This window comes from Protopterus annectens, chromosome 14.part0, assembly GCF_019279795.1.
Source record: "Protopterus annectens isolate FY-2018-M chromosome 14.part0, PAN1.0, whole genome shotgun sequence".
Taxonomy (NCBI): domain Eukaryota; kingdom Metazoa; phylum Chordata; order Ceratodontiformes; family Protopteridae; genus Protopterus; species Protopterus annectens.
Genome location: NC_056748.1, coordinates 45125336 through 45139139, shown reverse-complemented (window position 1 = coordinate 45139139; position 13804 = coordinate 45125336). Strand labels below are relative to the sequence as shown.

Here is a 13804-nt window from a genome sequence, read left to right as displayed (position 1 = left end):
AACCTTACATTTAAACCGCATATCATGTAACCAAATCTTACATTTAAACTACACATCATGTAAGCAAACCTTACATTTAAACCGCACATCATGTAACCAAATCTTATATTTAAAGTACACATCATGTAACCAGACCTTACATTTAAACTACACATTATGTAACCAAACCTTACATTTAAACCGCACATCATGTAACCAAATCTTACATTTAAACTACACATCATGTAAGCAAACCTTACATTTAAACCGCACATCATGTAACCAAATCTTACATTTAAACTACACATCATGTAACCAAACCTTACATTTAAACCGCACATTATGTAACCAAACCTTACATTTAAACTGCATATTATGTAACTAAATCTTACATTCAGTACTGAACCACAGTTTAACTTTGCCATGATATAAAATGCCACTTGCAAATTACACCACCAACCAGCTATGTAAGTTACCAGTAAATCCGAATTAGGTGTGCTGACTTATACAGCTGCTTTTTGATGATACCACTTAATTAAAACACCGTCCTCTAATCTATACTTCAAAACCTTCTGAGATCTGATGTTCCCCACCTAGGAAATGAGACTGCTAGTCCTATCACCCACCCCTGAGATGCATTTGGAAACTCTGAAGTCAGTAGCTGGTGGAATAATGCAGAAAAGTTCTTTCAAGCCATATTGCTTTAGGCAAACGTATTTGTCAACAAGACATGATGCCTCTTAGGTTTAGGGCTACCACTGTGGTTAGGGTTAGAGATAAGGATAGGGTTTGAAAGTAATACAGTCTTATGCCCTACCTTAGAGATTATGCTATAGTATTCAGATCTGCCTTTATGGTTGTGTTTCATATATTTTCAGTTATAATTCATTAGTTATTGTTGACGTCTTTAACCGTTGTTGCTTCAATAAAGTTGTATTCACTGATGTGGGTTTCAGTGAACTGATGTATATTCCCAGGTACAGCAGTACATATGATGTATATTCCCAGGTACAGTAGTACATATGAGGTATATTCCCAGGTACATTAGTACATATGACGTATATTCCCAGTTACACTAATACATATGATGTATATTCCCAGGTACACTAGTACATACGATGTATATTCTCAGGTATAGTAGTACATATGATGTATATTCCCAGGTACATTAGAACATATGACGTATATTCCCAGTTACACTAATGCATATGATGTATATTCCCTGGTACACTAGTTCATATGATGTATATTCTCAGGTACAGTACGTACATATGAGGTATATTCCCAGGTACAGTGCATACATATGATGTATATTCCCAGGTATACCATTACATATGAGGAATATTCCCAGGTACAGTAGTACATATGATGCATATTCCCAGGTACAGTAGTACATATCTATATTCCCAGGTACAGTAGTACATATGAGGTATATTCCCAGGTACCGTAGTACATATGAGGTATATTCCCAGGTACAGTATGTACATATGATGTATATTCCCAGGTACAGTATGTACATATGATGTATATTCCCAGGTACAGTAGTACATATGAGGTATATTCCCAGGTACAATGCATACATATGATGTATATTCCCAGGTATACTAGTACATATGAGGAATATTCCCAGGTACAGTATGTACATATGATGTATATTCCCAGGTACAGTAGTACATATGAGGTATATTCTCAGGTACATTAGTACATATGACGTATATTCCCAGTTACACTAATACATATGATGTATATTCCCAGATACAGTAGTACATATGATGTATATTCTCAGGTATAGTAGTACATATGATGTATATTCCCAGGTACAGTACGTACATATAAGGTATATTCCCAGGTACAGTAGTACATATGATGTATATTCCCAGGTATACTAGTACATATGAGGAATATTCCCAGGTACAGTACGTACATATGATGTATATTCCCAGGTACAGTAGTACATATGATGCATATTCTCAGGTACAGTACGTACATATGATGTATATTCCCAGGTACAGTAGTACATATGATGCATATTCCCAGGTACAGTAGTACATATGTATATTCCCAGGTACAGTAGTGCATGTGATGTATATTCCCAGGTGCAGTAGTACATATGAGGTGTATTCCCAGGTACAGTAGTACATATGAGGTATATTCCCAGGTACAGTATGTACATATGATGTATATTCCCAGGTACAGTAGTCCATATGATGTATATTCCCAGGTACAGTACGCACATATGATGTATATTCCCAGGCACACTAGTACATATGATGTATATTCTCAGGTACAGTACGTACATATGAGGTATATTCCCAGGTACAGTGCATACATATGATGCATATTCCCAGGTACAGTAGTACATATCTATATTCCCAGGTACAGTAGTACATATGAGGTATATTCCCAGGTACCATAGTACATATGAGGTATATTTCCAGGTACAGTATGTACATATGATGTATATTCCAGGTACAGTATGTACATATGATGTATATTCCCAGGTACAGTAGTACATATGAGGTATATTCCCAGGTACAGTAGTACATATGAGGTATATTCCCAGGTACAGTATGTACATATGATGTATATTCCCAGGTATAGTAGTACATATGAGGTATATTCCCAGGTACAGTATGTACATATGATTTATATTCCCAGGTACAGTATGTACATATGATGTATATTCCCAGGTACAGTACGTACCAGTAAATTATACTCAAATACTGTTATGTTGACTGTGCTTCCCATCAATATCATTGCAAAGCAAACTGCAGCCTCTTTATTAAATGACATGCTAATGCTGTATATGCTTCCCTTTAGCATTGCTGGGCATGACAATTTAGTACAGCCACAGAAATGTTACTGTAATGCTCCCAGGGTTACTTTGTTTCCCCTTCAGTGGTTACTGCATATATATTAATGCTTCCCGGTGTAGTGTTTCTATGCTGCCAGCTAGGATATTGGCTATCAAATTATTCTTTAATTTCAGTGTACTATATCGCATCAAAATGTCCTATCACCAGTAATAGTGTTATCAACTATTATTTATTGATTTTTGTCTGTTTATCTGCTTATACTGTTTGTTGACTAGATAAGTGAACTTCTTCAGATACCGATTTCATCTGGGACCTGGGCCAAAGGTTGTCTGTACAGCGATACAATGTTAACGATTTATACAAGTATAAAACTTCATGAATTTATAGATAAAAATGGTAAGGATAAGTGAATCATAGCTTCTCTGCCATTGGCTACAATGCACTTATCAAGACTTTCCACCACTTCATTGTAATTTAACCATTTGGGGGCAGAAGACCCTCCTGTGTTAAGATTATATCACACAGCAATGAATTCACTGTTAATTGATCTTTGGGGCACAGCTTCCTCATGCCCTGATCTTTTACTACTGACTCAGTCAAAAAATTGTGACATACCTCAACTACAAAGAATACACCCCTTCTTATTTCTCCACTAGTAAATTTCCCTCAGATTGCTCCCACAAGTAAACCATGCACTATAGAACCAATTGTTAACTCTCCTGTGAGTATGTTGACATAGCAGCTGTCAGTGACAAAGATACTCATGAATCACATTGAGTTCTTACTGCATTTTTTGATGGATCCCCTCTTTGTCATCCTTCTCCAGTGGTTCACTTGGCAGTATATTTTTGCCAAGCAGAAAAAAGCCAGCAGACATACGGTCTGCAGAAGCCACTGTGTTTGGATACGTGTTTCAGGTTGCCGTGAAATCACAAAGTGACAAGTCAGAAACTATGCATCATATTATAAGTTGCTGATAGCTACCTGATGATTTCTGGACATTTGCTGCCAGCCACTTGCTAAGTGTTTTTTTTTTGTTTTTACTGCAGGTGGTAAGGATGATGACCATTGCTGTGATAACATTTGCCATCTCTTGGCTTCCATACCATTTGTATTTCATATTGGGAAGTTTCAGAAGTAACATATATACAGAGAAATATATACAGCAAGTGTACCTGGCCATCTTCTGGCTAGCCATGAGCTCTGCGATGTATAACCCAGTTATCTACTACTGCCTTAACCAGAGGTATGTATAGCTGTTTTTACTGTCCATGACAAATGCATGTAATTATGACACAATTTTGAGAAGCATGTGTTCTATTCATAGTATACATTTATTGCATTTTTTTCACTGAACAGAACTGGTTAATGTGCAAATTACAGATTACATTGCAGTTTTTATGAAAGTTACTTATCATTCACACATATTTCTAGGTGTGTTTGGTTCTTCCCATTTGTTTAATGGCTGTCTCTTACCTTTACCCTATAAAGAAACTGATTCCTGTTGGCTCTTTTCCTTGTGGTATAATGGAAAAAGGGGAAGGAATGGTGTCCTTGTCACCAGAGCACATACTGAGCATCTCCGTATGACTAGGGCAAAGGCATATTTTTTGTGTATTTTCCACAGACCTCAGTACTGGAAATGAAATGTACTTATGTGGGCTGACGTGCAGGGGGTGAGGCAGGTGAAGTCCTATTGACAGAGTTACAAAAAGTTTGCTATACGCTGCGTGCTTTCATAGGAGAAACATCTTTCATCAGGAGAGGAGAGTACATGTTTCATTGTATATGTTTGTCCCCAGGTAGCCACCAGTAACTTTAAAGCTAATACCAATCAGTTGCAATGGAAATATGAATTGTAGGATACGTTGTGCTGTGGTGTGGGTCTTACCTGTGTGAGAGTTGTCAGATATGTGTATTTATACACATATATTGCAAGTGTGTCAGGTGACCATTATGTAGAAGGTTTCATTTATGTAGTATTAGTTGTATGGTAGGTCATGTTTGTGCAGCGAGGTCACTCTAAGGGTCAGCTGCAACTCGTAAGTGAGTGAGGTCATGTTTGTGCAGCAAGGTCATTCTAAGGGTCATCTGCGACTCATACAAGAGTGAGGTCATGTTTGTGCAGCGAGGTCACTCTAAGGATCAGCTGCGACTCGTAAGTGAGTGAAGTCATGTTTGTGCAGCAAGGTCACTCTAAGGGTCAGCTGTGACTTGTAAGTGAGTGAGGTCATGTTTGTGCAGCGAGGTCACTCTAAGGGTCAGCTGCGACTCGTAAGTGAGTGAAGTCATGTTTGTGCAGCAAGGTCACTCTAAGGGTCAGCTGTGACTTGTAAGTGAGTGAGGTCATGTTTGTGCAGCGAGGTCACTCTAAGGGTCAGCTGCGACTCGTAAGTGAGTGAGGTCATGTTTGTGCAGCGAGGTTACTCTAAGGGTCATCTGCGACTCATACATGGTGAGGTCATGTTTGTGCAGCGAAATCACTCTAAGGGTCAGCTGCGACTCGTAAGTGAGTGAGGTCATGTTTGTGCAGCGAGATCACTCTAAGGGTCAGCTGCGACTCGTAAGTGAGTGAGATCATGTTTGTGCAGCAAGGTCACTGTAGCGGTCAGCTGCGACTCGTACATGAGTGAGGTCATGTTTGTGCAGCGAGGTCACTCTAAGTATCAGCTGCGACTTGTACATGCGTGAGGTCATGTTTGTGCAAAGAGGTCACTCTAAGGGTCAGCTGTGACTCGTACATGAGTGAGGTCATGTTTGTGCATTAGATATCCTTTGTGTGGTAAAGGTTGTATGCATTTGGTATATAGGTTCATAGGTTCATAGGTTCATACTAGGCTATCTGCCCGAGGGCATTTATAAGCCTAGCCCATAGTTTTGTGGCTTACGCCACCCCTTTAGTTTGGAGAAACTATGCCCATTATTTTGCTGTGCCTCTGTCGAGCAGTGCCACTGAGGTAACCCCTGGGGTGTATCTGCGATCTCCCATCCATTGGTCAAGATTCCTCTTGAACAAGGCCAGCGAGGTGCTCTGCCTCACATAAACCGTGATTTTGTTCCACAGCATAGGGAGTCTTTGGGTGATGAATCTATCCCTCCAGCACGTCCTATTAATAACCGTGTCGAGGTTTAAGTCTCCCGCCCTTGTGGCTCTGAGGGATCTGGATTTTTTGAGATGAAGCATGTTCATCAAATCTGGGTTTGACATGGCCTTGTAGGTCAGGCACAGGTCACCTCTGAGCAAGCGGTAAGCAACTGAATATAACTGGAGTTCTTTCAGTCGGGCAGCATAAGACAGATTTTTGAGACCCTTTATCCTTTTGGCGAGGAACTTTTGTGTCCTCTCCAGCTGCTGCAAGTGTCGGGTCAGATACATTCCGAATGGGGCATTGTACTCGATCATTGGTCTGATGAGTGATGAGTATAGGGAGACTATGACCTCCCTTGATCTAGATGTGAAACCCTTCATGATGAGGTGGGCAATGTAGAAGGTCTTCCTAACTACTTTAGCAATATGAGTGTCGAATGAAAGGCTACTGTCAACCTGGGTTCCCAGGTCCCTGATAACTTCTTCTGTGATCAGGGGATTGCCACCTATATGGTAGCTAGGGGTAACCTTATTTTTCCCGAAGGGTATGACTATGCATTTCTTGGCATTTAACTTTAGGCCATGGCTCTGGCACCAGTTATCCGTTTCTGTGAGACCCTTTTGAAGGATATCTGTGTCGGATGTGTTTTCAACTACGGCACCCAGTTTGCAGTCATCTGCAAACTTTGTCAGCCATAACCCTCCTGTGTTTGCTTGTACTTCAGAAAAGTAGATGCCAAACAAGAGTGGGCCCAGGACTGAGCCCTGTGGGACACCACTTGTAACAGGCTTTGAGTCTGACATGGCGCTAGCAACTCTGACCCTGTGGGTTCTGTCACTGAGCCAGTTTGCAACCCATCTTGTAATGTATGGGTTTACATTTAAGTTGATGAGTTTTTCAATGATACCCGAGTGGGGTATTGTATCGAAAGCCTTCGCCAGGTCTAGGTAGGCTGTGTGGACTGCCTTTACCTCATCAATGGCCTTGGTGACTGTTTCGAAAAAGTCAACCAAGTTTAAAAGGCATGATCTGCCTTTGACAAAGCCAAACTGGGTTGGATCCAAAGTCTGCAAATTCCCTATGTCTTTATTTATGAGATCCATTATGATCCTCTCCATGGCTTTGCAGATAAGGCTTGTCAAGCTAATGGGACAGTAATTTCCAGGGTCGGTGGAGGCACCGCCTTTGTGGAGTGGGACCACAGTTGCTGTGCGCCACTCCCTGGGTATGTATCCGGAGGTGAGACTAAGATTAAACAGCTGTCCTAACTGTGGGTTTAATTCCTCATTGAGTTCATGGAGCACACAGCCAGGGACACCATCAGGTCCCATGGATGCTGTGTTCTTTGCCTTGGAGAGAGCAGTTCTCACCTGGGCGTTAGAGATGTTTGGGGGGCTACAATCATTTGGTATAGATATCTCTCCTTTGGGGGGGGGGGGGAGTTTGCACTGAACCTGTCAGCCAGTATGTTGGCAATGTCTGTAGGATCAGTAATCTTCACATCATTTTGAACTAATTCTGAGCATATCTGGGAGTTTCCTCCTAGGTTTCTGACATAGCTAAAGAATGCCTTATGGTTGTCTTTAGAGTCCTTAGCTATTTTTTTCTCAAAATTAGCTTTGGATGATTTTATGAGAGCTCTTAGCTTTTTACTTATAGTGATCAGAGGTGTCTTACCTTTTAAGGATTTTGCTCTATCTTGTAGTAGCTTTCTCCTTTTGTTGTAGAGTTTGTTTATGGCTGGGGTCCACCAGACTGGACGCTTGCCTTTGGTACAAAGAGTCTTTGTTTTGCTTGTGCTTGTTTTCGCTGGGTTGTAGGCACCAGTTAAGTGGTAGCTGCACAAACTAACCAGTAGAAGGAGCTGCCTTCCAGGAGTAGTGCAAAGTAACCATACAAAAAAGTCTTATATAGTCAGTGCTATTATACAATCAATTAATTAATCAGTTATACAATTAGATATTTCCAATTAACCTCAGAGTTTAAACCTAAAGGCAACAACATATTCAATTTTAAAATATAAATGGATTCTTTATATAAAAGTTTATCTTTTAAAACACGTCTCCCCAAGTCCTACACAGATTTGTTCAAGAATACAACCCTGTAATAAAGAGAAATTACTATCGTGTTTATCCCAAAAATGCATAGCAATAGTGCTCTCTACTTTTTATTTTTAATGTCCCTGATGTGTTCTTGTAGTCTGGTTCTAAATTTTCTCTTGCTTTCTTAAATTTCTTATCAATATCTTCCTTAGTTAAATAGCCTATTCTATCTCCTATAAGTGTGGGAGAAATTTAAAATATTTTTAGTTTTTAGTTTAGTTAGGTACTTTTCCCTGTAATATTTGCCATGTTTGTTGCAATATAGTAACTTCTTTTGGGAAAATAAATGGTATTCGATTCTCCCCTTTAGGAAAAGCTCTAAGGTGTCCCTGTGATTTATATTACATAGGTGAAAGTAAGAAAATTTAGAGCCAGACTACAAGAACACATCAGGGGCATTAAAAATAAAAAGTAGACAGCACTATTGCTATGCATTTTAGGGATAAACACAATAGTAATTTCTCTTTATTACAGGGTTGTATTCTTGAACAAATTTGTGTAAGACTTGGGTTGGCATGTTTTAAAAGATAAACTTTTATTTAAAGAATCCGTTTATATTTTAAAATGTAATACATTCTTGCCTTAAGGTTTAAACTCTGAGGTTAATTGGAAATAACTAATTGTATAACTGATTAATTAATTGATTGTATAATAGCACTGACTATATAAGATGTTTATGTATGGTTGCTTTGTACTACTCCTGGAAGGCTGTTTGCCAAAGCACTAGAGTGTTTGAGTGTTTTATGCAATAAATTACTGTCTGGTGGCCTTTGTTGTTTTAGTTCATTTTCTTCAGTTTTCTGCTTGTGGAGTTTGCAATTTCACTTCTGATCTGGATGCTGCCTAATAAAAGGGCATTGTCACCTTTGTGTCTCTGTATTCTACCTCCTACATATATATGCCAGCATTTGGTGTGCCCTTGCATCTCACCTTTCACTCTGGACATGGTTGTTTAGTTTTTTTCTAATAATAATCCCCAGGGTCTTTTCTTGTTCTGGATTATTGAGTTGTTTGCTCTGCCCTTTGTTTGTTATTCCCCAGGTGTGACACTTTAGAATTGGGTGGGTTGACATGAAGCTGTCAGCCTTTAGACTATGCCATCAATTTTCTTATGCCCTCTTAGGATCATGCGATCATAGGAAGTTACTAGGCTATTGGGCCTGAGGCCCTTATAAGCCTAGCCAAGAGCCTTACTCCCATGTGAAACCATCCGCCAACGTTAGTGCTATCTGCAAAGAGATTGATCTAGTTTTACATCCCTGTTTGAGGTTAGAGCCAAAAATGGTAAACTAGACAAAGTCTAGGACTGGCCAGTTTGGGACCTCATTTGTCACAGACATGACCTCAGACAGCTGTCCTCTGACTGTCACTCTTGGTTCCATAGTATTTAACCACTTCTCTTTCCCGCCACACAGTTTTATACAAAGCCCTACCCTTGGCCTCTTTGCCAGGAACCTGTGATGTATTACCCAATCAGAAATGAGATGAGATGAGGGTAGCACCTGCAGGTTCTACTGATCTAAATAAACAGGGGAGTCTTGGAACATCCCTACTCCAGGAGGACATTTAAATGTGCACTTTCACAGGAGCCACGTTTGAGGACTTCTCTGTTGTTGAATTGACGGGGAGGGGCTATAGTACCTGCCAGTTAGAAGATGGAGAGGAGGGTTGGCAGAGTCTCTGTCTTCAGAAATAATTTACTACCCAGTCTGGAATCTACACAGTCACAGAATTCACCAAGCACCAGAGTTAATACTTACAGCAAAGGTGCTCATTTTATGTGCTGCTACCATAGCGATTCTGTGACTTCCTCAAAACATGAGGGGTTCCTAAGGAAACTGTGGGGTGTAAACATAGCTGATAAAACAATATTACCAGCTTTCTAAAGACTGACTGGTCAAATTACTGTTAAGACAACACATACGCTCAACTAGTAATGGACTTAACTTGCAAATTTACATGGAACTGATAGAATGAATCTGTACCTATATATTTGTATCCTTTTTATCTGGTTATAAACCTCAGGCTGAGCCTGGAAATGCTTTACTTGGATCAGACTCCTACCCTGGTCAACAAATGCATAAATAAAATAAAGAAATAAAGAAAATGAGGCTGTGAATGAATTAAGTCACATATAGAATATACAACCAAGTCATTTCTAATAAACTAAAAATGCATTAATAAACAAGTGATTTGGTAGAGCTATTTTCATTTATTATCTAGCTTAGTCTGAGGAACCTTTTTTATCTTAACCCTGGTTGCAAGGAGAAGGGTTAAGTCCACATATAAGTAAATATATATATATATATATATATATATATACACATGCATAAATAAAGGGAACAGGTACGTATATATACATATATGAACAGAAGACTGAGGTAACCACATATACATGTCTATGCAGAGGTCTGGGTTAAGTTTATATTCATGTATACACAGAGGGCAGGAGTAAGGATATACATATGTGTATACATATATATATATATATATAAATGTAAAGGGCAGAGGTAAGTACATGTACATGCATATGTAGGCAAGTTAGTGTAGCCAGTTTATCAGCATGATCTTGGGAGGAAAGCTGAAGCAAACCTACTGCACCCAAACAGTGATTAGAGAGCAGGACTGAACCCCAAGAATGGGGCTGTGAAATAAAGAGCTAACCACTAAACCATTGTAATGACCTGGAAAAAGTGCAACAAGCATTATAAGGGAAAAAGAACACACTACATCATCTATAAGATAGAGCCCTTGGCAAATTATAAAACTAGATTAAACAAAACACAATGAGCTCCAAATAAAGTTATCACGCTATCAGAAGTAAAGCATGAAATAATGTTGCTTACCAAAGTCCAAAACAGTAATAATAACCCTTTTGTCAACTGCATCAGGAAAATGAAGGGTGAAAGTCAATAACCATACAGATTGACAAGAAGACAATGGAATATTTCAAGCCATAAGTATGTATCCGACATAATTTCCGAAATATTTAGCAACAATTTTATAATATCAAAATAAGAGGACAGAACAAGAGAACCAAGAGGTACTATGCATGTCCCATAACATGTAACAACAACTTTGAATAACCCAATACTATTCCGTGGCATTTCCTGTAAAAAATCAAAGGTAACATTTTCAGTCTGATTTTTAACAACTTAGTGAAATTAAGTGTATGTAAAGGAAATGTGGCAAAAAACCCAAACCAAAACAAACAACAACAACAAAAACATTGATAGCTTCTAGTCAGGACATCGGGTTCCTTAAACTCCAGATAATTCTTGACAGTTTATTGCTCACTAAAATATCTCATCAGGGAGAGTCACAATAACACCCAGATTTGCATTTCCTTGTCTCTGAAGTATAACCTTTTGGAGGATTGCTTGTAATCAGATGTACACTCAAAACCAGGATAAACTACATCCCTGAATGTGAACAAGTACCTTTTCATTTTGTGTACATCCTTACTCTCTTCTTTGCTTACTTCCTTACTGCTATCAAATTCTCTTCTGCGACTTTCGCTCTAAATGTACCATAAGCCTGTTTTTTCCTTCACTTCATATTGCAATTATTATCTCTGTTAGACTAACTTACCTTTAATTTCTCGACAAACTGTCTAAAAGTTCTCTAAATATTAAATGATTTTCATATACCTTGTGTAACGATAGGGAGTACTGCCAGCCATGCCAGGATAAGTGGGGGAGTGCTACACCTCTGCACTAACTGTAGGTACTTGGTTCTGGGGCCTCATCCTTGATACACCTATGCCCTAAATGTAGGTACTTGGTTCTTGGCTTATGATGTATCTGACTGAGGACAGCCCATATGCAGCTGCTGCTGTGTTTTTGAGTCACATGCAATTCTGTGGGTGTAGTAATTTGAATGTGTGTTACATGCAGAGAGCACTGTTTCTGCACAATGTGGAGATGTGCACAAGCTCTTACTCCATTGTGTAGTATTCTTCATAAATCGCACAAGGCTTTTGTATGCTATTCTATGTATACCAGCCTTACTATACGGGGTGTAGTGTTCAGGAATTCCAATTTCAAAATATTATTATGAGAATCTTTTGAATGGATTTGTGTGTGTGTGTGTGTGTGTGTGTGTGTGTGTGTGTGTGTGTGTGTGTGTGTGTGTGCGTGTGTGCGTGTGTGCGTGTGTGTGTGTGTGTGTGTGTGTGTGTCTGTCTGTGTGTGTGTGTATGTGTGCGTCTTTGCACATACACTGTGAATAAATTAAAAAAATGCAGGTGTCTAACATTTGTGCAAAGATTGTTCAGCTACCAACTAGTTTACAAAAGTAGGGGTGCTTCATTTATGGAGGCCTTCTAGATTTATTTAATCTGGAAAGAAAGAAAGCAAGAAAGTAAAGCACTTATTTTGAAGTAAACTTTTCCATAACTACAAAATATTCATACAAAAAATGAATCTCTCTCAAAATGGGGAATAATTTGTATAAATGGAATTTGTGGGCAGAGGGTTAGACATGCTTTTTTGTTTTTACTATGGGGGTTCACTCAATGCCTTACTTGCAGTTTTGCCACTCATGAGAACATGTACAGTCGATTCTACTACAAATAAGAATCATATCCAGCCATTAGAGACAATCTTTTTCACCACTACTTGAGAAAGACCCTTTTCTAAATTGGCCCCAGCAGTAGGGAATCATCTGCCATATGAAACCAGAGAATAAGGCACACTAGACATTGTCCAAAGAAACATAATGTAGCTGTTACAAAGCATATAAGACATTGAGGAGGTAGGAAACTAAGCCATGGGGTAGCAGCTATCACAGTATAGAAAGCCTGTCTTAAAGTTCTGTTCACATCATGGTAGAATGCATAAATTTTACCATCCTCTATCCATCAGGTTAATGCAAAGTAGCTTCCTACATTTAAATATTGTTAAAAAGTCCAAAATGGATTCATGTTTTCTATTTGTCTAGTCTGTGCTGTAATTGTCATCTTGTATACCACAATTTGAGAGTGTGGATATCAAAATATCTGTATATGTTTTATAACATATTTTATTTGCCAGTTGATTATCCTCTTAGAAATTCTTGAATTGTTGCACTGTTCAGTTTAACACTATTACTATAACTATTGCCCTGTGAGAATCAGTCATGCTTGAAAAGGGTCTAAGAACCAGCCCACCTACCTGGTTATGAAATGTAATAAATAAATAAGAATGTATACATGTATTTAAACATTCTATGTGCATATGTGTGTGCATGTGCAGCATATATATATACATATATATATATATATATATATATATATATATATATATATATATATATATATATATATATATATATATATAAAAAAACTGAAGGCCTGAAATATCAGGTAGTGTGGTTTTGGGAACACATTTTAATAGGTAATATAACCAGTCCATAGACTTTTTTAATATTTACACTTCATATTCCTTTTGGCATCCAAAGTAAATGCGTATATTTGCACTTTAACGCACACACACACACACACACACACACACACACACACACACACATATATGTATGGGGGTCTATATTACATTATTGAAGTTTCAAAACTTCGAATCTGATATGGTTGACACCATATAATCGAAGTCTTGAACTATCGAAAATGTAATAAAACACAACAACCTACAAAAACAAACCATGTAAATGCTCTAAGCAGGGGGCAAGCCCCGCTGCACGGCCCACACCCCCCCACTACTTAAATATACCAACTCTGAGATCGCACTACAGTGCAGAAAAGGGAAATCTTCCCTTTCCGCCCTGTATGGAGATCTCCGTTAAAAGATTCAAAGTTTCAGGACTTCGATCATATGGTGTCGAA

At 38.7% G+C, this 13804-nt stretch overlaps 1 protein-coding gene across 1 annotated transcript in view; it reads left to right on the top strand.

The window, feature by feature from the left end:
* Positions 1-13804, top strand: part of LOC122788859 (neuromedin-K receptor-like) — a 246057-nt gene that overhangs the window by 148035 nt on the left and 84218 nt on the right. The window contains exon 4 of the mRNA XM_044055758.1: positions 3845-4041. Coding sequence (XP_043911693.1) covers positions 3845-4041 — 197 coding nt within the window. The remainder of the gene's footprint in view (positions 1-3844; positions 4042-13804) is intronic.